This window comes from Alligator sinensis, unplaced genomic scaffold (genome assembly GCF_000455745.1).
Source record: "Alligator sinensis unplaced genomic scaffold, ASM45574v1 scaffold1322_1, whole genome shotgun sequence".
Taxonomy (NCBI): domain Eukaryota; kingdom Metazoa; phylum Chordata; order Crocodylia; family Alligatoridae; genus Alligator; species Alligator sinensis.
This window is the reverse complement of record NW_005842116.1, coordinates 285,031-308,291: the sequence shown is the minus strand read 5'-3', so window position 1 is coordinate 308,291 and position 23,261 is coordinate 285,031. Positions and strand designations below refer to the sequence as shown.

The 23,261-nt window shown below is 52.0% G+C and overlaps 1 protein-coding gene across 1 annotated transcript in view; it reads left to right on the top strand.

The window, feature by feature from the left end:
* Positions 1-21,729, top strand: part of MAPKAPK2 (mitogen-activated protein kinase-activated protein kinase 2) — a gene marked incomplete at its 5' end in the record, with an annotated part of 65,269 nt that extends 43,540 nt beyond the window's left edge. Inside the window, 9 exons of the mRNA XM_006024785.3 lie at positions 9,598-9,737; positions 13,268-13,332; positions 14,069-14,148; positions 15,975-16,101; positions 16,796-16,871; positions 17,380-17,504; positions 18,117-18,202; positions 18,310-18,390; positions 19,593-21,729. Coding sequence (XP_006024847.2) covers positions 9,598-9,737; positions 13,268-13,332; positions 14,069-14,148; positions 15,975-16,101; positions 16,796-16,871; positions 17,380-17,504; positions 18,117-18,202; positions 18,310-18,390; positions 19,593-19,736 — 924 coding nt within the window. The remainder of the gene's footprint in view (positions 1-9,597; positions 9,738-13,267; positions 13,333-14,068; positions 14,149-15,974; positions 16,102-16,795; positions 16,872-17,379; positions 17,505-18,116; positions 18,203-18,309; positions 18,391-19,592) is intronic.
* Positions 21,730-23,261: the final 1,532 nt, after the last annotated feature.

The window sequence follows — 23,261 nt, the reverse complement described above, 5'->3', positions numbered from 1 at the left end:
CAGAAGTTCCCTTTTGTACTGCCTTGCTGATTGAGTTGGAGTCGCGGCTACACGTGTTGTGTGTGGTGGGTTTTTTCTTTAAGTAATGTTTTTTTATTTTGGGATTGTTCAACTTGTGGAAGCGCAAGAGCTTTGCTGTGCCACGGAGTAGAATGAGTAGCCGCAGATTCAAAAGAGCTTTCCACTGCCAGCCTGGAGGCAGGTAATTCCCAGTCCAAAACCCCCCCCAGGGTCTTCCTTCCTCTGCATTAGGATTGTGCGCGGTTGATATTTGTAGCCGCGCTCTGGATCAGATGAACTCCATTCCCCGTCCTGAGCAGATGCAATCTGTTTAGTTCTGCCCGGTCAATGAATGGAGGTCTAAACATGGGTAGGTGAAGAAGCAGCTGATTTGTCCCTCATGCCTTTGAGACAAGTTGTAAGAACAAGGTCCTGACTGCTTAGGTTCATGGTAAATCTTGGTACCCTTCACAAAGTGTCTGAACCTTATGTCCCGACTAAATTCCAGATGGAGCCAGCTTCTTTCTGAGCCCCCATTACGCTTCTCTTGCAGTTCCCATTGCATACAATATTGTGTGTGTGGCTTCTGTCCTCGAGAGCTGTATTGCTTTGCTGTTTTGTAGCTGCCACCTAGCACCGCAAGCACGCTGCCCGGAGCGTACCTCCGGATTGTATCCCTAGGGGGTGCTCCAGCCATGAGCTTTGCATTTTAAAACCTCAACAGCAAGTGGGTAGTTCCCAGAAGTTGGTCTTCCCAAGGTCCTGTCATGGGTGGGTGAGCGTGGGGACTTAACCGCTTCATTCAGAAGAACCTCTGCAATGACTTCCTCTCAACTCTTGTGACTATTATTTCCTTGCTTTTTATAGCATTGATGCTTCCTGTTCTCTTATAGGCCTCGGAAGCTCCCCAGCGAGCAGGCTTATGGGGGAGGGCTGGATGTGATAAAGGGCATTTTTGGGTAGGCAAGCTCCCCCTCCCCCCCCCGCCCCCAATTCTGTTTCATTTTTAAATGTCTTGTCTGGTTCCCTAGAGAAGCTAGACAAAGGGAAGTGGCATCTGCCCTCCCGTCGGATGGGGCCAGCTAGATGCCAGTTGGGCTCTGCCGCAGCATCGAAGGGCTCATGGGAAACGGGGAGGTGTGACGTGAGAAATGGGAGTTCACAACCCAGCCCCAGGGTCCCCGGAGTGCCGGGTCGCCCCGAGGGAAGTCTCATGCTCTTTCCAGCCCAGTTCTGCAGTCTTGCGAGGGCGGCTTTCTTCCCAGTCACAGGGGTCTGTGTGAACTCCCTTCTTCGGATGTGGTTGGGCTCTCCTCGTCCCCCTCCGCTGATGAGAAACGATCCGTGGGGACCCGTTCTCATAACAAATCTGCGCGGTGAGCTTGCAGTCCGAACAGTGTCAAAAAACAAAACCCCGTCCTGCCCAAGCATACTAGGTTCCCCGGGCTCCTCGTGCCCTCTGCTGGCTGGAATTGGAGCTGCTGAAGGGAATCCCGTCATAAGCCCTATACTGCAAACATGAGACTCTCCCAAAAATAGCCAGGCCGGGACAGATGGGTTCTGTCTTGCTGTTGCCAGAGTTGCTTAAATAGCCATAGGTTTGGTTATGACATGTGCAGTCTGCAAAGGGTCGTTTCCCATTTTGGATGGGGGCAAGGTATTGCAGGGATGGGACGGGCATAGGTTCCCCTCTAAGCCTTTTAGAAAACAAGGGAGGTTTGGACGGCAGCCGCGTGTGTGGGGATGTGTGCCTGCTCTGAAGAGTGAGAGGGGCTCAGGTGGGGCTTGAGATGCTTTGGGGAGTCGTCTTGTGCTCTGACCCACAGAGGCTTTATGCCAAGACAGTTAAGTCGGATGCTGGTACTTCATTCCCCCAGTTTGTCATTTTTATAGGTCCATGAATGCCGACAGGGTGGGCTGGCATACAGGTGGGTAAGCTTTTGACTTTTATTTCAAGAAAACATTTGCTCTTCTGCCCAGCAGAAAAGGCAGCCTTATGGCATTGGGGGTTTCTCTTTTATTAGTCTGCTGGGCTTATGTCTGAAGGGGTTTCTTAACCCTGAGTGCCGGAGAATTGGTTCCTGTGGTATAATCTGATTTTACTTCCCTGTGCAATTCACTTCCACGTTGCTGTGATTCCCCATGCTCTAGAAATCCTCCGTACGTCGAGTTCCTTAGGGCACGGACAGTCTCTTTGTGTCTTTGTTCGTGCTTATACAAGCTCCGGGTTACAATGCAGCTCTTATCTATGGCTGGGCTCTGTACTTGCTGCCGCGATGCAAATAATAGCTGTAATGCTTTTCCTACAACATGTAGACTAATGCCTACACTTCTGAAGGTGATTTATGGATGTCCTGTTAGAAGAACAAGATTGGTGTGGGGGGGAACTGTTCTGGTTTAGCTATTTTAAGATCCGGTATGAGAATGGCTTTGCTTCCAGCTTGCCCAGTTGAGTTGTGCGACTGCCTCCTCAAGCAGGACGGCCCTTGGATGCAGGGGGACGTGTGCCCAAATCATGGCTAATCAGGCTAATGGGATTAATACTGGGAGGTGAAAGAGCAGCTGTTGGTCTCCCCTGTTCCTGTAGTCAAGCAAAGCTTGTTTTTGCAGGTACAAATGCAAACCGTCCGCTGATCTGCTTGGATAAAAGCCAATCAGATAGTTGTGTGTTTCTGAGTTTCACGGTAAAAAAGTACCGTGACTTTTATGTGTGCAGGAGGTGTAGAAGTCTGTCTGCAGGGCAGAGAGTACCAACTCGTTACCCTTGGTGGAAATGTCCTTAAACAGTTAACAGGGAATCGCGCTCCTTTGAAAAAGCTCCCTAAGATGCTTGGGCGTCCCTCACAAGGGGATCCTTGTCCGTAGGCCTGTCAAAGGGCTTCTCCAGGACCCCGTGGATTCCAATCCCATTAAATGCAACAGAGGGGTTTTCCATAGGGAGTGACATTTGCTTGCCTGCTGACCGCTTCTGAGAAATCGCAGTGTGCAGTGAGGTCCTTTGTTCCCCTAGCAGTGCCCAGCCCCCCTATTACCCCCCCCCCTACAAACCGTGGATGAAGCCAGTGGTTAGGTTTGCTAGGCTGGTGGCTTTTCCTTTTGTTGTTCTCCTCCTTCCCCTTCCCCCAGCCCGGATGCCTTTGAGCTGGGAATGCAGGTTTGACAGCCTGTGGAATGTGTGCGCCTGGCCCAGCTGGGGCCCCCCGCCTGGGTGCGGCGCGCACGGTGTGGCTGCCCGGATCGGGGACGCCGCGGCGGGGTGCTGCATTCTTTCCAGGCGCTGTCATGCCGCTCGCCAGCTCCACTTTCAATTTCCTGAAAGCCTTTCTGGCCGGCTACTGCGGTTAATAACCCCAAAGCCTTTAACCAGAGGCGTTGGGGTTGCAACTGAAGCCTAGGAGGCAGTGTCACCTTATCGCTGGGGCTTCTTGCTTCTCACCTACTCCACCGCAACTCGGGTTGAGACCTTTGGCAAATGACTTGATAGCTATTTCATGCTACAGGAGCACTTAGCTGAAGCTACTAAGGGGTCCTGGTCCTGGGTGCTGTCTAGTATTTAGCAGGAGCCCTGATGGGCTTGCATAGACAAGACAGAAGCTGGGAGGAGGGAGTGCAGGTGCTGGGAGGGTATTTGACCTGGCAGGACTGCAATGCTCAGACTCTGTCCATGGCGTGGGTGATTCCCAAACTGGTCTGCAGGTCACCTGGTGGGAAGGGCTTCTTGGATCATAGTGGGCCCCAAGTAAAGAGCCTGATGATACAGGTGCAAAGTGATCCATGGCAGGTTTTAAGGGCAGATAGAAGTCTATCATCCCCAAAGTTTGGGACCCCCTGCACTAGACTGTGTTGGGGCAACAGAGCGTGCCCAAGGTGGGTGGGAGTTGGGTCGTGCCTTGCAAAGCTCTTTTCGATCTCCGGATGGAAGGCCCTGCAGAGGTGTTGCTTATCAGCCCGGCAAGTGGCAAAAGGAAAAGCCAGCTTTCTGCAAATCCAGGGATGGGGAGCATGGGCTTGGGGTTGGCAAGTTGAGCGTTTGACTGCTCGCAGCCCTGTCCCAGCTGCAATCGGTGCCACGGTGCCCCTGGGTGGCTCCGCCAGCTGTGGTCAAGGAAATCTGGATGAGATTAGAAACACTGGTTTGACAGCACACGAGGCGACGGTGACGCCGTTGCGCGCGGCTGGCGTGTGCCATGGGGATCTGATTGGATGCAGACACAGCAGCTGGGAGAGGGACCGGGGGTAGGAACACTGTTCTCTCTGTTGTCAAGGGAAGCCACAGTTGCTCTTGCCTGTTAAATGAAACTCCCCATCTAAATCCCTAATCCTGTTGCTCCCCTTACAGGTGCCTCCTACCCTAGGGACAGGGTGAGCTTCCACTTGCATGCTCCCCACCGAAGCACATCCTTATCAGTGCTACGTCTGTGTCTTTCTACACTGCTCCTTGCTTGAAGCTTGTGCCTTTATCCCTTTGGTCGGAGGCTGCCTGCTGCGGTGGGAGACAGCTGTGGCATGTTGTGTGCAGATCCCTGGGGAGCTGGCTCAGCGAGGCACTTGAGTACATGCACACGCAGCCACCCACCCCACTCCAGTCTGGGAAAGCTTTTGCAGATGCTGTTGAACGCAAATGGCCCCGCTTGGGTGCTAAATTGGCCTTTTAGCAAAGCAAAGCTCAAGCCCCAAGCAGAACGTAGCAGTGGGCGCTCGGGGACACGCATCCAGTCTCTCAGCAGCAGGCGTACTGCGACGGCGCAGGCCAGGAGGGAGACCGCGAGCTCAAGTCAGATGCATTTGCTGCTCTATATTTAGGAGGCTGCTGCATGTAATTAAGGCTGTTTGTTTATCCTGACGAACGTGGTATTTAATAGACTTTGGCAGCGGAGCAGATCATTCCTGTACCCGAGAGCCAAGGGCAGGCTCCGTGAAGGGCCCTTGATTCCTTCTGGAGAAGCAGAGGAACCGGCTGTTTGGAGAACGGCCTGTTTGTGTACTCTGGACCCTCCTGTCCCATGTGGTTTTACGGGGGGAGCTTCTGGAGGAAATGCTGCTAATGGTTTTCTGTGTCACGGCCAGGTGGGAGCTCGGGCTGCGTACGGGCCTGTCCACAGTTATTTATATGTTTGACACTTCCATCGCATCCAGCTGGGATACACCGGGCTCTTTCACTTCATCTTTCATGCCCCGCCTAGTGCCGTTTAAAGGGGCATAGGTTGGTTAAATGGGCCCTCTGGCATCCTCCTGCCCGTTGCAATTAACACCCAATTAAAAAATTGATTTCTTCCCCCTCTCCCTAGCCATATGTTGTTTTACTTTAATATTCCTGTGCAGCATTTCTCTCCAGGCCTTTGCCCTTGCAGGTGGATGGGGCGCAGTGCCTGCTCTCCGTTACTCTTCAAGCACTGTACAGGATAGTTTTACAGGTGAGAAAACTGAGGCCCGGGGAGCAGAAGCATCTTTCACAGCAGACAAGATACCTGAAACCTATCCCGTGTCCCTAGCCCTCGGACCAGGATACCTTCTGTTTACCCGTCCGATGGTAGTGGGCTGTTGGTTAATACTCTAGGTCGGTTGGGGCAGTGTGCCCTCCTTGAATAATGAGAGTTATTTATGTGTATTGCTAGAGTCCCCAGGAGCCCCAGTCACGGGCTGTAGACCCCATTTGTACTAGAAGCTGGACAAGCAGAGCAAAAGGAGCTGGTCCTTCCTCCAGAGACTCTGCCATTGAAGTATTGTTCAAGAGAGAGTGGATTGATACAGCTGGACGGAGAAATGAAAGGAAACAAAGAGATGGCATTGGCCGGCGTGCTGGACAGTGGGCTCAGCTGGCCGGCACGTGAGCCAGGAGAAGAATGGGGTAGCTTGGCAAATGTGCGTGGGAAGCTCGGTACAGTGTAGAGGGCAGCATGCGTGAAAATGCTTGTTTGGAGGTCGAATGCATGGTTGGAGGCCAGGATTTTGGGCTCAGCGCCGATCTCTCAGAAGGGAAGGAGGGATGGATAAACTATGACAGGCCTTGAAAGCGAAGACAAGCAGCTTGTATGTGATGTGGCCGAGAAGGGCAAGGCAGCAGAGGAATGCCCAGGGAGAAGGGAGACATGGTCAAAGGAACAGGCTGGGACGATGGTCTTGTAGCAACCCTCTGGGGAGATCAGAGTGCAGCAAGATTGCGTGAGGCCACGGAAAGGATGCTGTGATAACTGCAAAGTGGCGAGATCCTGGGCAGCTGCCTCCCTGCCAGGCCGAGACGAGCGGGTGAATAGGAAGGGTGTCTCTTAGATCTTCTGCAGAAACAACCCACAAAAGTGAGATGGCCTGGATGTGAGGATCTAGAAAGACCCCCCTGTGTCAGGGTGACGGTAGGTGTAACACTTGTTTTGTAAAAAATAAAACCAACCACCCCGCTGTAGTTAAGTGGATCGTGTCCTTCTAAGTTCAGGAGCCGGCAGCACCACTGAGTTTCCAGCACTGAAATAAGCAGCTAGAGCTTAAAAGCAGAGAACTTGGTTTAGAGACCTGCTTTGATTCAAATAGCCTACATAATTACCTTGCTGCTAAAATTAATATTTGATTTAAAGGGCCCCCTGAAGTCACAAGTTTTCACTGATGCCTTGCTTTTTGCCAAGCCCTGGAGTAGCTTTAAATTTTTAAAGGATTGAAAATATTCATTGAAATGTTCATGCCTTCTGGAAAAAAAAAAAAAAATCAGTAAATATCCATTCCCCCAAGACTTTTGCTGTGTGCACCCAGCTGGAGGTATCGCACTGCTTGGCAGTGGCATCAATTTGATCATTTTGGTGGCTGAAAATTCAGGCCCCTGCATGATGGGGAGTTTTGCCTTTGGTGTCAGTGCAAGGCATGCAGTTCCAGCCATGCTAAAAGAGCAGCTCCCCTGGACCAGGCTGTGTCCTGCACCAAGGGAGACGCCTGTCATTGCCCTTCAGCAGCTATAGCTCTGATAGCAGTAATTGGCTGGGGGAGGGAGTTCACATGCTCCAGGGAGCCATTTTACCAAGAGCGATGATCGGGTAAATTGAAGTGATTATGGAAGAGGGCCTGAATGGCTTACGCCAACGCTGAACTGCGGAGTGGTTTGTTAGGGACGCTTCCCTCCACGCGTGCTTTCAGGCGTTCAGTGGTGCTGATTTGTTCTGGTGATTTGTCCGTAGCACTGGTCCATGCAGGAACTAGCCACCTGAATAAGCCCAGCACGTAAGCCTGTGGCATGGGGTCAGAAATGCAAACTTGTCCTCATCCCATCCCTGCTACTAACCCCACAGGGTGACCTTGGGCAACTCACTTCCTTTGTCCATGGTTCTTCTTCCCCATTGCTAAATTGTGGGTGATGATAACAACTGGCCTCAAAGGAGGCTTCAACTTGCTACTGAATGTGGGTCCTTAGTCTTCAGGCAAAAGATGTCTCATATGCGCCAAAGGTTCATTAACAAACAGGATGTTGCGCAAATTTGTAACGGTTTCTTCAGCTGAATAATGCAGAGCTGCAGGGTCGGGAGTTTTGCAAGGGTTGTAGGCACCCGCTTCTTGCCGCCAGATGGCACTGCGTCCCCACGAATGCGGTGACTGCCGGTGTTTTTGCGCACACATGCTCAGCGGATGCTGTCTCTGTCTGCAAGGCGTGGTTTCCCAACACCCTTCGCGCCTGCATTTGTGAAGACCTTGCTCACTATTTGTGTTCCAGGTGTTGACCTGGATGCAAATGACTTCCTAGGATTGTAGCTGTGGCTGCCCCTAAAGTTTGCTTCTAGCGGGAGCAGAGTATGGGCTGTTGTTACAACACAAGCCAGGCTGGGGCACTAGCAAGGCAGCTTCCTCTGCTTACCTGCTGCACCCGCTGCCCTCCCCTGCACTGGTTGTGTGGACCATCAGCATCCTTCTGCCAGAGGTGGGCGGACCCTGATGTGCAGTCAGACGAGAGGGGGCCTTTGGTTGTCTTCAACCCCTAAATTCCTTGTAGTGGAAGCATCGTCCCCTCCATGGTGCTAGTCCACTTGTGCTTTTCTGTTTGATGCTCACGAGTGATTCAAAGGGCACAATTGCTTCCCCCTGCCACCCCATACCACCACAGGGTATTTTTGACTTTCAGGCTGAGCTTTCAGGGAGGAAGTAGACTGTGCCAGGGGGGCATTGGCACCTTTCATTGTTGGGTAGGAACAGGTCCTGTTACAAACACAGCTAAATCGTCTTTTGCAAAGTGTGGCTTTTCCTGGAGAGTTTTATAGATTCATAGATGTTTGGGTCGGAAGGGGCCTTAGCAGATCATGGAGTCTGACCCCCTGCCGTGGGCAAGAAAGAGCGCTGGGGCCAGATGACCCCAGCCAGATGCATATTCAGCCTCCTTTTAAAGACCCACAAGGTAGGGGAGACACCACCTCCGTTGGAAGCCCATCCCAAATTTTGGCCACCCTTACCGTGAAGAAGTTCTTCCTGATGTCTAACCTAAATACGGTCTCTGTCAGTTTGTGGCCGTTGTTCCTAGTTACTCCAAGGGGTGCCCTGGTAAATAGAGCATCTCCTATTCTTTACTGTCCCCCCTAATGATCTTGTGGCCACCTACAAATTCACCTCTCGGCCTTCTCTTGTGGAGGCTGAAGAGATGCAGGGTCCTCAATCTCTCCTCGTAGGCCCCTGACCATACGAGTGGGCTCCTCTGAACCCTCTCGAGGTTGCCCACATCCCTCTTGAAGCGTGGCACCCAAAACTGGATGCAGTACTCCAGCTGCGGCCTGACCAGTGCCGCATGAAGGGGAAGCATCACCTCCCTGGACCTGTTCATCATCACCTGCTAATGTATGATGAAGTGCGGTTAGCTTTACTGATCGCTTCACCACACCGACGACTCATGTTCATCTGGAGTTAACAGTGACTCGGAGATCCCTTTCCGCTGCTGTGCTGCTGAGAGGGTCCTCGCCTAGCCTGCGAGTGTGCTGGCGATTCCTTCTTCCATGGTGCGGCACCTTGCATTTGTCCTTGTGGCGCTGTCTGCTTGGTCCCTGGGCTGATCCAGTTACCTGGGCAGAGGCCCCTCGCTCTGCATCAGTGTTGCTGTTATAGGTGTCCTGGGTCTATGCGGTACTTGCCTAGATATGTATTTCCCAAATTACAGTCAAGTAGAAATTCATCCCGTTATCAGGACCGGGACTCTTAGAAGAGGTGCCGTTTGGTTTGCCTTGGCCAGAAAGAAACTAGTCGGCGTGGCATTCTTCGCCACTAGATGGTGGTGGTGGTGTTGTGTTGGCCAAGATGATAATTTGTCTGGTGCAGGCGTCCTTGTACTGAATACCATACCAGGAATGGATGCATATACATCAGCCTCTGTTGTAGTTTGTCCCTTTTATGCCCCCAGTTGTGTGTCTGCCTCTATTCTCTGTGTGGGAGCCTGGAAAAGCTTTATTAGTGTGTCATACTGGCATGGCAACAGCTCGACTGTTTCAACCTCAGAGCACTGGGAGAATAACGTGCTTTTCTCCCAGAAACCTTGTATGCTTCGAGCACTGGGAGTTTCCTTCTTGTGATGACAGCTGGGATTCTGTTCATCCTGCAAAATGTGGCCGAGAGATTTACGTATTTATTTCATCTTCCTGTTAGATGCTGCAGGACTGCCCTAAAGCCCGCCGAGAAGTTGAACTCCACTGGAGGGCCTCTCAGTGCGCCCATATTGTAAAGATCATAGACGTCTATGAAAACCTCTACCAGGGAAGAAAGTGTCTGCTCATAGTCATGGAGTGGTAAGTGCAGGGTCAAGAATGGGTTATCTCCAAGTATCTCCTTCTCTTTGATCTCCTCCATGGGCTCAGGGCAAGGTTTATGCTCCAGAGACCTCTGCAACCAGTGGAAAATGTAGGTGCAATTAGAAGAAGACACTGGTCATTCTCCCCATGTCGCATAATAGGGGCATTTTAAATAGTGAGTGACTAGTTACTAAAGATTGCCAGGGCAAAGGGAGGAGATGGGAGGGGCCACATGTCCTTTGAAAAGACGGTCTCCCTAATTTGCCAGTTTTGCCTTGGATTTTCCCATCACAAGGATTCACCCATTTTGAAAGCAGCCAGGCATGCTAGTTGGAGAGGCTGAGACAAGACTGCCTGCATCTGACATGTTCCCCATGATGTCTATCCATGAAGTGGATAGAAAACTGGCTGGATATTTGGGCTCCGAGGCTAGTAATCACTGGCTTGATGTCTGGTTGGCAGTCTAGTCGTCAAGTGGAGTGCCTGTGGGGTTGGTTCTGGGGCCAGTTTTGTTCAGTATTTTTTTCAGTGACTTGGAGGATGGGATGGAGTGCACCCTCAGCAAGTTTGCAGATGACGCCAATCTTGCGGGAGTAGTAGATATGCTGGAAGGTTAGGATTCAGAGAGACCTAGACAAATTGCAGGATTGCACCAAAAAAAATCTCATGAGGTTCAACAAGAAGTGCAAAATCCTGCACTTAGGAGGGAACAACCCCATGCACTGGTGCAGACTGGGGGCTGACTGGCTGGGCAGCAGCTCTGCAGAAAAGGACCTGTGGGTTACAGTGGGCAATAAGCTGGGCATGTGCCAACAGTGTGCCCTTGTTGCCAAGAAGGCTAATGGCCTGGGCTGCGTTAGTAGGAGCATCGCTGGCAGATTGAGGGGAAGTGATTCTTCCTTTCTATGTGGCACTGGCACGGCTACATCTGGAGTGCTGTGCTCAGTTTTGGGCCCCCCACTACAGAAAGGATGTGGACAAATTGGATTGAGTCCAGGGTAGGGCAATAAAAATGGTGCGGGGGCTGGGGGACATGACTTGTGAGGAGAGGCTGAGGGAACTGGGCTTATTTAGCCTGGAGAAGAGAAGACTGAGGGAGGATATGATAGCAGCCTTCAACTCCCTGCAGGGCTGTTGCAAAGAGGATGAAGCTTGGACCGTTCTCAGTGGTGACAGACGACAGAACAAGGGGCAATGGGCTCAAGTTGCAGCAAGGGAAGTTTAGGTCGGATATTGGGAGAAACCTTCTCACTAGCGGGGTAGTAAAACACTGAAACAGGCTCTCCAGAGGGGTGCTGGACTCCCATCCTTGGAGGTTTTCAAGACCTGGCCAGACAAAGCCTTGGCTGGGATGATGTAGTTGGGGCTGGTCCTGCTTGGAGCAGGGGGTCGGACTAGATGTGCCTTCCTGAGGTCCCTTCACACCCTCATTTTCTATGATACTGTGCCATACAAGGTGTTTCACTTCTTCGGGCCTCAGCAACACCAGGATTTTTACTTTCTTCCTACACAGAGGTCAGAACCCGCACTGGCACCTGTCTGATCCTCTGTGCCCCTTGGATTGAAATAGGACTGGTTATAATGCAAAATTTGTGGCCTTGAGGGTAGCTGTAGTGTGTGGAGAGGGGGATCTTGAGTCGTTGTTGTCAGGGAAGTTCTTAACGAGGGATGGAGAGTAGTAGGGAGGAGGGAACTAGCCCATGTGAGCTCTCTAGAGGGATGTGGCAGTCGCAATTAAAAACCAGGTATCCAAATTACTCTGTGACCGCACTGCTGGGTTCTGAGCCACTTTGCAAACCCAGCTGTGCTCTGGTAGCAGGCAGGCTGTCCCAACCACCACTGCTTTCCCCGTTCAAAGCAGACGCGGAGCTTCGGGAGTCCCAGCCTTGCTGCCGTGCATGGTGCCAACCCATTTGTTCGGTCGCAGCGATGGTCAGGGGTGGGTTTCGTGGTCAGCAGGCAGCCGCAGAAACCGTGACAGGCAGGGTAAAGAGCACAGTTTTTCTTACAGCAGCAGCTGAGCCAACCTGGCACGCTCAGACGGCTGCTTTAATATGGGGAGGAGGGAGGAATGAAGGGGAAAGTATCGAAACCACATCCCAACCGCAGCTGTGATTGAATGCAGCTTCCTTGCCAAAACCTCTCCTCTGGGAGAGGCCAGGGTTGGTGGGGGGGGGGCGGAGGGAGCGAGGAGCAGCGCGGCATTTGTGAAGGGCAGGCTGCAGCTCGGTGGTTATGCAAGCTGCGTATGAGTTCGCTGTGTGGGCAGGTGCTTCTGAGAACCCAGCTGAAATCCCGGGTGCCTGCAGGCAGAGCGGGCCCGAGCAGCTTGCACGTGTGGCGGGGCAGGAAGGAAGGTCTGGGTGATAGGAAGCTGGTCACGGCAGTGTCTAGGCTAGAGACGTCCTGGCTGCACTGGTCTGGAGTCTGCCACGGTCCTGAGGGCCACACACTGCTGTGGTGCCTCATTGCCTGACCCTCAGCCACAGGGTCCGTGTTAAAGCCCTGGTGCTTGCAACCCAGGACTTGGCTGCTGGGGTCTTACCAGAAGCAGGTTGCCTCTCCCAGTCACATAGTTGAGTTCAGATGGGTATTGGAGATCTGCCAGGACCAGGGCCCTCTTGCTCCAGCACACTGCACTCAAGTCAGGAGAGAGTTCGTACCCTGAAGAGCTCGTAAAAACCAAGAAGAGAGAGAGGCAGGAGATATCACGTGGCCTGTCTTGCACTGAGGTGACTTGCCCGCAGCTACATGGAGACAGCGGAGTAGAGGAGACGGCTGAGTCTGGGGGTCAGCAAAGCTGCACTTTAAAAAAACAAAACAAAACAAAACAAAGCTGCTTAGGGGATCCAGGTCCCCTTGTCCCTGCTGAGATGGCCAGGCTCTGAAATCAGTGAGAGCTACCCTCTGAGGATGGGGCCGGTGCTGTGCTGTGGCACTCGGTGAGCCTGCCGCCTGCCAGCCACCTTGCGTGCCACGAGAACGGCACGTGGCTGCACTCTCCGACCCCGGATTTTGAAGTAGCCGGAGCCACAGGCTGTGGCGGAAATCTGATTTCAGCACTTCCTCGCTCACATGGGTTTAGCTTTCCTGGCTTGTGCTCAGAAAGTAGGCCAGCCAGGCGGGGAACTCTCACAGCGCTTCTAGGGCACCCTGCCTTTTTTTCCTGTAAATGGGTGTTGACATGCAACCATGGAGACCACAACCACTTGCTCTTTTTATTCTGTACCTTTGCAGGCCCTCTGCCAGTGACCTGGTGGAGGACAGGGCTTGGGAGGAGGAGTGCATGCAGAAGTGTTAACCAGGCGTGGGGGGAGAGATTAATCCCCACCAAACGTCACCAATCCAGAATCCTTGCCAGCGCTCTCCTCACTGGGGCATTGGGGCAGCTCCCCAGAGCTGTGCATTGCCTGTCCATGGGGCTGGATGCAGAACAGCCCATGCTGCTGTGGAGGGCAGCTGGAGAAAGCTACTCGGGGCACGGTCGGTAGCATCTCTGTCTCCAATTCCTCTCGTCTCTGTTTCAGCTTGGATGGCGGGGAGCTCTTCAGTCGCATTCAAGATCGGGGAGACCAGGCCTTCACTGAGCGGGGTAGGGAGAAGATGCACGTCATTTTATCACCCTCAAATTATGCTACACGTCCTGCCTTTCAAAGGCGTCTCTCAGTTAGGCCCATTCCCTTGACTGCTGGCTGCTTGGGGCAAGGAGTGGGAAGTCCTGGGAACCTGCAAGTTTGTGGGTATGGGGCTGGATGGCAGACATGGCCCCTAGCCAGCCTTGCCCCTTCCAGTGTCTGAACTGAGCATGTTTGCATCTGCCTTGGAAGAGGGCACACTCCCAAAAGTGCTGTTCCTCCCTGGGTGCCTCCCGCGCAGCTCGCCTAGGAGCTCGATGGGTTTCTGTGACTTGTAAAAGTATTTTCATTGAAAAATGGGAGTTTTGCCAGTTTGCAGTGAGTGCTGAGCTCTGGGCTCTCCAAGGCCCTTTCTCTATCACCGTCCCTAACAAGGCAGGCTGTAACCTCTGTTAGATGCAGAGGATGTGGCTCCGCCAGTCGGTTTAAGGCCGAAGCCAGTGGCTGGAGCTTTCTCTTGTTAGTACTGCTTTTAGCAGGCCTATCCTAGAGCCACATGAGCTATGTAAGGGACTCGCTGCAGAAAGGCAGGCTTTGGGGACAGCCACCTTTTCTGGCTTTGGATTCTCAGGGGAACATCTGGGTCCTGCCTTCGCAGATGCTCTGTGAATCGCTTGTGGGTGCAGAGGGGAGGGGGTTGTACTGCCGAGCTGTCACGTTACATACTTCTACAATTTCCTGTAACTCCTCTAGAGGCTTCAGAAATAATGAAGAGCATTGGAGAGGCCATCCAGTACCTGCACTCGATTAACATCGCCCACCGGGATGTTAAGGTACCGTTTACTTTAGTAGTTAATGCCCATTTCCAAGGTCTTTGCCCATAACAGAGGGACCTCTGCTTACATTGTCTAATCTAGGTCAGGACTCTTAGCTTGCGCCGAAGAGGCTCGCTAAAGTTGGCAGGCTGCGGGTAAATCTGTCATTTTAAAGAGCAGGGCGATTGCGGGGCAGGGATGGGGAGCAGTGCTGCATTGGATCCTGGTGGCTTCACTCGGGTAGAAGGCTTATCAAGGCAGCACTGCAGCATTTTGGGTCAGGAATAGGGCTAATGCAACGGTGGACAGTGCTTGGATCACAGATTTTTGGCAAGGGCACCCGTGTCTGTGCGCCACCAGCAAGCAGCATGTCGGAGTGAGGAAGCGCCACAAGAAGCCGTTTTAAAAAAGAAAACAAAAAGTGAAATGCTTGTGTGTAAGTTTGGGAATAGCCATAGTAAAGCACAGCCCGGCAGAGGTGCATGTTCACTCCCTTCTCCTCTGGCTGGCTTAAATGCAGGCCATCTGCAGAGAACGGGAGGCGCTCAGAGCAGTGACCATGAAACGATGGCTGGTTTGATGCTGGGGAAAGGGGATAATCCTTGACCTTTGCCATTCCCTGCGTCTTGCAGGGGGCCTTCCTTGGAGAACCATGAGTTCTTCTAAATAAAAATAAAGAGCAAGAGCGGAGGGATTTCTAGCATTCAATTTCTCAAGCCGATGAGCAGTTGTTTCTGTACCGTCTCACGGTTTGAGCATCCCTCAGTCGCAAAGAGCAGTGGCAGCTAAGTGGTAACCGGGGAGCAGGCACAGTAGGTAAAGCTGCTCTGAAATGCAGCCACCTCTGTCGTGGAACACGGCAAATATTCCATGGCTGCCCGATGATGCCGCCCAAATTCGGGGCAGAAGGAGAAGAAGCCTCCTGCCTCTGAATGAAATCACAGGGGGAATTTTGCAGGCACAGAACAGCATTGCTTGGATTGGAATTTCCCCAGGACATTGGGGCTTAAGTACCCAAGTATGCAACATCCTGCTGTCTCGTAGCTGATCTAAGGTGAAGATACATGCTGATACCTGAAGGATGCAGCTTCAGCCTTGTTCTTGAGAGAGGGAGGGGGATGATCAGGAGAGCAGAGACCAAAAACTGAATGTGGTAGTGGGGAAAACCCCTGCAAGCTGACTCGAATAGTACCAAACCCCTGAGGCAAGGGCTGGGTCCAGGAAGGGCTTTGAGATTTCTTTCCTCTGTTCGTAACTGCACCTATGTTACCGGTGTTCACACCCATTTGCTTAGGTGTTCTGTGTCATCTGATGTTGGACATGGTGCTCACCAAGCAGAAGATCTGGACTGGCAGTTGCTGGTTTGCAACAACTAGAAAGCCCTTCCAGACCCTTGCTGGAAAGCCTTGAGGTTGACAGAAATGGCCAGAAAGTCTCTTTCAGTGTTCCAGAAGATCTGGGCCAACCCTGGCTGGGTCCTGAAGGGCTTGTGGGTAGGTGGGAGGGGGACGGGAGGGATTGAAGTGCTAGGGGAACATGTGAACCATCCTGATGCCTGACCCACTCAGCTTTTACCCGCCATATCTTGACCTTGGAAACGGCACCAGGCAGTCGGATGCCAAGGACCGAGCTTCGGGTAGGACTTAGGACTGGGTTGTCGCGAGAAACCCTCTCTGACCCTGAAGCTTGCACTTAAACCTGGTTGGCTCCCAGTGGTGTGTTCACATGCAAACCTTCTGCGATGAAACAGAAGCCCCGTTCTGCTCTTGCCCCCATCTGTGCTGGGTTGTAAGGCTATGGAGGACTTGTCTGACTGTTTGCTGCTTTTTGTTGTGTCTTTGCAGCCGGAAAACCTCTTGTACACCTCCAAAAGGCCCAACACTGTCTTAAAGCTCACCGACTTTGGCTTTGCTAAAGAAACCACCACGCACAACTCCCTGGCCACTCCATGCTACACGCCTTATTATGTGGGTGAGTCTTTTGGGATGTGCATAAGCCTTGCTCTCTTCCAGGGAATGGGGAATGCACGGTCTCAGAATCTCCTGCTATCGCTGTTGGTTTACACCGATGGTGTGTAAACTCCCTTGTTAAACTGCTGCAGCCCTGCCCTCTGGTTAAAATCCAGTACCCTCAGGTGGGCCATGCAGAAGACCGGTTTTACTGCAGACAGATCTGGGCCTCTGCAATCCTTGCTCAAGCGTTGAGGACCGTGAGAGCCAAGACACTTGAAATGGTGGGTGGTGTAGGCTGGCTCAGGCCAGAGGCAGCATGCATCTTGTCTTTCTGCAGTCTATCTGGTGCATGTCTTGGCTTGGTGTTAATCATGTGGCCATTTCATAATCTTCCTTGCACTGGCCACCCACAGCCCTGTCGAGACTCCGTGGGCCTGATGCGCAGCACCTCTTGTTCTGGTCCTGGACCTCTGCGTAGCTGTGCACATAGTTGAAATGATCATCTGTTTGACTTCTGAAAGCATGGGGCTGCTTCTGGGCACACCAGCCCCTAAGCTAAACTGCTTTTTTGAGGTAGACTGTCAAGCTCATGACTTTGGCCTAAATTGGAGCTGCACTCTTCAGAGGTGATGCATGTGTTTGGCCCCTTTTGCTCCTTTGCAGGACTTTTCTGACCATCTTGTGACTTTTTGCCTTTTCCTTTCTTTCCCCAGCCCCGGAGGTGCTGGGCCCAGAGAAGTATGACAAGTCCTGTGACATGTGGTCCCTTGGTGTCATCATGTATATTTTGTAAGTAAGCCATTCCCAACCCAGGGGAGCTGTTGCTTCTACCCTCTGAATGTTGATGGCCACTTGGCTTTGCCAGGGCCCTTGCTGGAGGAGCAGGCAATGCTCTTCCCCTGAATCCATTTGCTCCACTAGGAACCTCACTATATTTTAAATAACGCAGCCTTGTCTTGCTAGTCCAAGCCAAATCGGGGGGGCTGTTCCTTACTTTGTAGTGTCTGTCTAGTGCTCAGACTGGCCTCTTTGCAAAGCCTCCCTCTCTATTTCCCTTGGGGTGGGGGAACTATTCCAGGAGTAAGTCTATCCCTGTTTATCCTTGTCCCTCCCTGAGGGGTTGGGGGACCCATCCAAGGATGCTGTTGGATACATGATCTGGAATGGACTTGGATATATAGAAGAAGCAGGGGGGGGACTTGATTTAGTGAGTTTCCAGTGCTCTGTGTAGCATCTGAAGGATGTTTCTCTAGCAGATCATTTCATGATATTCCTTTTCTCTCTCTCTCTGGCTCAGGCTGTGTGGTTATCCCCCTTTCTATTCCAACCACGGTCTGGCCATTTCTCCAGGCATGAAGAAGCGGATCCGAATGGGCCAGTATGAATTCCCCAACCCTGAGTGGTCCGAAGTATCGGAAGAAGGTAAGAGCTGCAGTGCTGTGTGCCCCCTCTAGCAGAGAGGATGGCTTTAGTTAAGCAACATGCATATCTCTTCACTCAGGGAAGCTGTACAAGCACCATCGGCACTGAAATCCCATGGGGCTGGTTGTTTTGATAGTGGCAATGTGGTTTCCCTTTCCTGGGGCAGGGAAGTGGGGGATTTGGATGACACTGTACCCACAAACAGGTCACGTTGGTAACAATGATGATGGAGGAAATGCAAGTTATAAGTCTCCTGGCAGAACCCACAACGAGCCCGCTTCCTTCATGGGTCTCATGCAGGAGGCTGACTGGCTCAGGGTCATGCAGGATGGCACTGGCAGGGCAGTGATGGGAACCCAGGTCTCTGAGGTCCCAGGGCAGCCCCTTTACCATTGTGCTGTTTTTCCTTCACTGTAACACCCCCTGGGAAAGCTCAGCATTTGTATCCAAGGCCTCCAGGAGTAGAATAAGGCCTAGTTAAACCTGGGCGTCTGCCCCATTGCAGCCAACAAAGTACCAGGGGCTTTCACCAGGCGATGCCCATATGTGTAGATTTAGATAGATAAATAAATAGATAGGCATGCTTTTTAATGCTCTCTCTTCCTGCTCCAGTTAAACAGCTGATTCGGAACCTGCTGAAGACAGACCCAACCCAGCGCATGACGATAACGGAGTTCATGAACCATCCTTGGATCATGGTAGGTGCCTGGCACTCTGGATGCAAGTGCTGGCTACTGGAAGGGCAAGGGCTGTAGGAAATGTGACTGGTGGCTTAACCCCCCTTTCTCTCTCTTTCTGCCTAAAGCAATCCATGCAGGTACCTCAGACGCCACTGCACACTAGTCGAGTGTTGAAAGAAGAGAAGGATTTGTGGGAGGATGTCAAGGTAAAGGCTCCCTGAAATTTTTCTGCCCTCGAAACCCCTCTGCTCCAGATGGTGTGCTTGCTGCTGTTGGTTTGTGAAGCCGGTCCCTGAGTACGCAGCCTCGCTCAGGCTTCTGTGCTGCTTTTGGCAAGGGGTTGGGTGGGGAGAAGCCTTTTGGATCAGGACCCAGGTAACTGGCCGTAGGTCTGTAGGTGTTTCTCCACAGGCAGCCCTGGGGCCTTTACTGGGTTCATTTGAGCCTGTGAGGAAGGCTTCTTGACAGAAATTATTATATATCCAGGATGTGAGAGAGGAAGTAGATTGGGAAGGAAGAGAAATGGGCTGCAAACACAAGCTATGTATAAATGGGAAATCCACATATTTAAGGGGCTGGAATATTTCTAGAAAGTACACTCGTGTGGCTGGTTGCAATACACCGGTTTCCACATTTTGCCCCCAACTGCAGCGTTGAGTCCAACTGGTCTAGTAACGACTCTGTCGTCACTGCCTCAGGCTTTTTGGCAGGGCCTCAGATTTGCCTCGAAGAGGTGAGTAGATAATTTGGTCTCTGTGGCCTATTCAGTCCTCTGCTGAGGCCGCCGTGCCAGTGGCATGAAGGATGGGTTTAGAGGCTGTCTGCTTCTCTCTCTTCCCATGGGCTATAAGGAAGCCCAGGTATGAACAGATGTCAGTTTGGGAGTTGGAAGTGATACAGTGGGTGTTTTAAGAGGGGGGGTGCTCGTTTTCAGACCACGAGCGTGCAAAATCATTTGAGCCAATACATCCACAGGGGTGGCTGGAAATGGAAGCACGAGCAACTCAAGCTAGAAATAAAACATAAATTGACTCCAGCAAAGGCAGTTGGACTAAGGGGGCCAAATGGCTTCTCCGTCCGCCAAAGCCTTTTTGTTAATGCTGGTTGCTATAGTTCATAGATTCATAGAAGTTTGGGTTGGAAGAGACCGTAGCAGATCATCAAGTCCGAGCCCCTGCTTTGGGCAGGAAAGAGCCCTGGGGTCGGACAACCCCAGCCAGGTGTGATCCAGTTAATCTCCACGTGAAGAGGACTGATGCTGGGCAAAGGTCTGACCTGGATCGCATGATCCTAATGGCTTCTTCCAGCTTTAGTCTGCAACTGCGTCGGCCAGGCAGATACGAGCACTGGAACATACGGGTGTTGTGTACTGTTGCTAATCGTTCCCACGTTTCCCTCTCTGCTCCAGGAGGAGATGACGAGTGCCTTGGCCACCATGCGCGTAGACTACGAACAAATCAAGATCAAGAAAATCGAAGACTCGTCCAACCCTTTGCTCATGAAGAGGCGAAAGAAAGCGAACCCCGTCGAGCCGACAGCACTCCCCCACTGAGGGTGCCGCCCAGCCCTGCCCGGGCATTGACAAAGCAATAACTATATATATATTTTTTGAGGAAAAAAAAAAAAAAAAAGACAGACAGACTGTTATATCGAAGCGCATGGAATTCAGACATTTATACCAGACTAGTTATTTTTAGCAGCCCACCTGTGTTTCTGACCTTTCTGGAGCAGGCAAGGAAACGCCCCCTGTAAGATATGCCCACATGTTTATTTTTTGTCTCCTAGCTGAATGGTGCCGGTAATTTGGATTTTTTTTCCTGGGTGAAATTCTTTGCCTCCTTCCTTCCAAAGACATGGAGATTCCTGTGGTGACCTTTTTTAGGGTATCTAATATATAAATATTTTTTAAAACTACTGTAGAGCTGAAACCCAGACAGTGTGTTCCCTATGCAAAGTGTTCACTAGAGATGAAGGCTGCTGACTCTTTGGCCAGTGCCGGTGTTTCAGCCAGCCATCGGTTGGGGTTGTAGGGATCGGTTGGGGTGTAGGGATGTGCTGTTGGGGGCTTTTCCTAGTCCCTTCTGCTCTCCTTCTAACTCTTATCTGCAGGGGCCTGGAGTTTGGGTTTGGCTGGGAAAGCCTCTGGGTCCAGGGCTGCTCTGCAGGCCTGGATAATTGCTGGATGCCCTTTAACGTAGCAAAGATCCTTCCTGAACTGGAAGCCTTGACATTAAGCACATGCACACATGGTTGTTCTCAAGTACTGTTGTGCATGCATGCTGCATGTATGCAGACCCATGGGGTGCGTGTAATGTGTATGCAGATGCGGGAGTGCACGCGTGCACTCGTGCGGTCTGTCTGGACCGTCCATTGGGGTCTGTCACGTGCCTGGGATTCAGTTTTAGTCTCAGGGTTTTTGGGAGTGGGGGGAAGGGATGAAGTGTCTGATGAACCCCACCCACAGCAGCCTCAGCCTTCCTGGGATTAGACCGGAAGCACCTAATGCAGATGCCTCCCATGCTCTTAGTGCTCAGCCTGTTGCAGGGTTTTCAAGCTCTTGTGAAGTCAAGAAGTTGCTGGTTTTGTAGAGGGAGAGACCCTCTGCTGTCCTTTCCTGGCACCGTGCCCTGACTTTCCTTGGGGCTCCCAATGTGCTGAGCATGACTGCTTCATACCATGGCACTTCTTCAAAGCTGGCAGCAGAAGTCAGACCATGCAGACACTCCTTCCTCTGTGGGACCCCAGCACTGACCACAGAGCTTATGGGAGACCGGGCCCTTTTCTCTCACCGCCAGACCCATCTATTCCTGCCCCACTCGGATGTGGGAAAGACTTTTCCCCGCATCGGGGAAGCGGGATTCGAAGTGCAGACAGGGCATCCTTCCCTCCACCTCTTTCGTGAGATGCCTGGGCAGTGGATTTCAGTTCCTTACAGTGCTGCAGTATTTCCTCTGGCTCTTCAGCTGCCCCTTGCTCCCCGTCTCAAGAAGCTAATATGGGCAGAAGCTACTGAAGGTCCCACCAAGCAAACCAGCTGGCTCGGGCATGGCTGGGGGAAAGTGGCCACGTACCTGAAGGACCAGCTGAGCTTCAGAGTCGTTGGAACAGCAGCTGGTTTTCTAGCACTGACTCCCCCATTCGAGGGGCACCTGGTTTCTGGGGAACCCCCGGCTCGGTGGACTCCTGTTCTGCTGCTTGCCTGCATGATGCAGGAGGAGAGGCAGCTCCTGGCTTTGTCCTGGCCTCTCCCACGGTGGTGTTCGGTGTTTGAAACCCTCTGTTCCCAGAAGCAGAACAGCTCTTTCGAGGTCTTTAGTCCATGAATTATTTTCTTTATCACATTGTTTCACTGCATTTTAACGTGTTCCAACAACTTTTTTTTTTTTTTTTTTTTTAAAGGAAATGTTTAGTTTCTAGACCTTTTAGACACTGTATGGAATTTTAATTTGTTTTTAAGACAGATTTTTAATTTTTTTGTCTGTTGGCTTATACTAATCTTCCTGGTCTGCTTTTCCCTCTTTCGGATTAAAGACACTTAATGCGTCGCCTGGTCTTCCTGTTCCTTGCTTGTGTGGTCGAATGGGAATCTTATCAATCCAGATTGGTTCCTACTGGTCTTTTGGGGTTGGGGGGAGGCGGTTTCCCCCACCTTGAAGGGGGACTGAGTACCTGCAGCCTGGGTGTGGGGAGAAAATTCTTGCTGGGTCTGATCCGGAGCCCATTGGCAGTCCTGGGAGCTTTTTGCAGGGCCTTTGAAAAAGTTGGGGTCAGGCAGGAGTCTCTTAGAGACATAGAGTGGGATTGATGTGGTGCCCAAACCCTTGCTCTAGCCTTGTGCACAGCAGAGGATTTTAACCATTGACTTCAGTCGGTGCTGGTGGGGGAGGGTATTTCTACAGAGATTTTGGTGCCTCTTCTTCTCTCCTTGCAGAGCTGGTAGCAAGGCTTGGCTGCCATGTCTGCCCTTGGCATATGTCCTGGATAAACAAATATTGGTCCCAAGGGTTTTTCCCCCCCGTAGTAGATCCGTGGCAGCTGGGCTCTCTTCTCTTTTCTTCCTCCTCCACTCCCTCTTCACCAGGCTATTTGGCACGGAGATGAAAGACTGTTAGGCAAAGCAATTAATTGCATGGCAAAGGGGGAGAGTGCGGGGCTGGCTCATAATGGCCCTTCCTCCATCCCTCCTTCCCTGGCCAGGCACGCGGCTGTGCCTCTTCTGTGCCATCCAAATCTTTCTAAATGCCATGATGTAGTTTCCCAGCCGACCCACCCACCTGCACCCAGGACCTGGATGTGATGTTAAGGTGCTACTGGGAAGTAGCAGCCTCCGGCACTACTTGCAAGAGCCAGAAGAGGGAGATGCTCGTCTAGCTTTTTCCTCTGCTATGTTTGGCTTCCAGCCACTTCCTTGCGTGAAAGAGGCAGCGCGCTCCTTGCAAGCTGGTAGGCTGCAGACCCTGGAAAGTGCCCTGCTTCCCTCTGCCAGCTCTCAAGGCATGGATTTTGTTGGCTGAGGCTGTTTCCAGTAAGCAGCTCCTCTCAGCTGGGCACAGGGAGGGCTTCTGGGAGGGGAAAGGGTCTGGGTAAGGTGACAGAGGCTGCTGGCTGTAAAATGCACATTATTGGCTTCTCTCAAGTGTTGGTAGTGGCTACAGCTCACCAGCACAGTGCACAGATCATCTGCTGCTATCAGAGATGAGTACCCCCGTGTGCATGGCTGGAGGGCTGCTGTTATAACAGCTCTCGATGCCTTTGCACCAAGGTTATCAAATCTTCCCTGTCAAGTATATAAAGAGAAGGCAATGTGGCTTGCCAACTCCATCCTGCCCCTCTGCTGCTTCCAGCCTTGGGCAATGCCAGGCTCTTGTGAAGACAAGGATGGGAAGGCGCTTGGATGCTCTGGTAATCAAGATTGCATAAGTGCTCAAACAGGAGGTGTGGGCTGATGTGTGCGGGTGGATTATTTTTCCTCCCGCCACCCCTTTTTCAATCTGAATTTGCCACTTGAGTCATTGACTTCCGTTCCATGAGAGTCTGAGGAAGCTGATGGCCTGGGCTCGGGACAGCCATGCTGTTA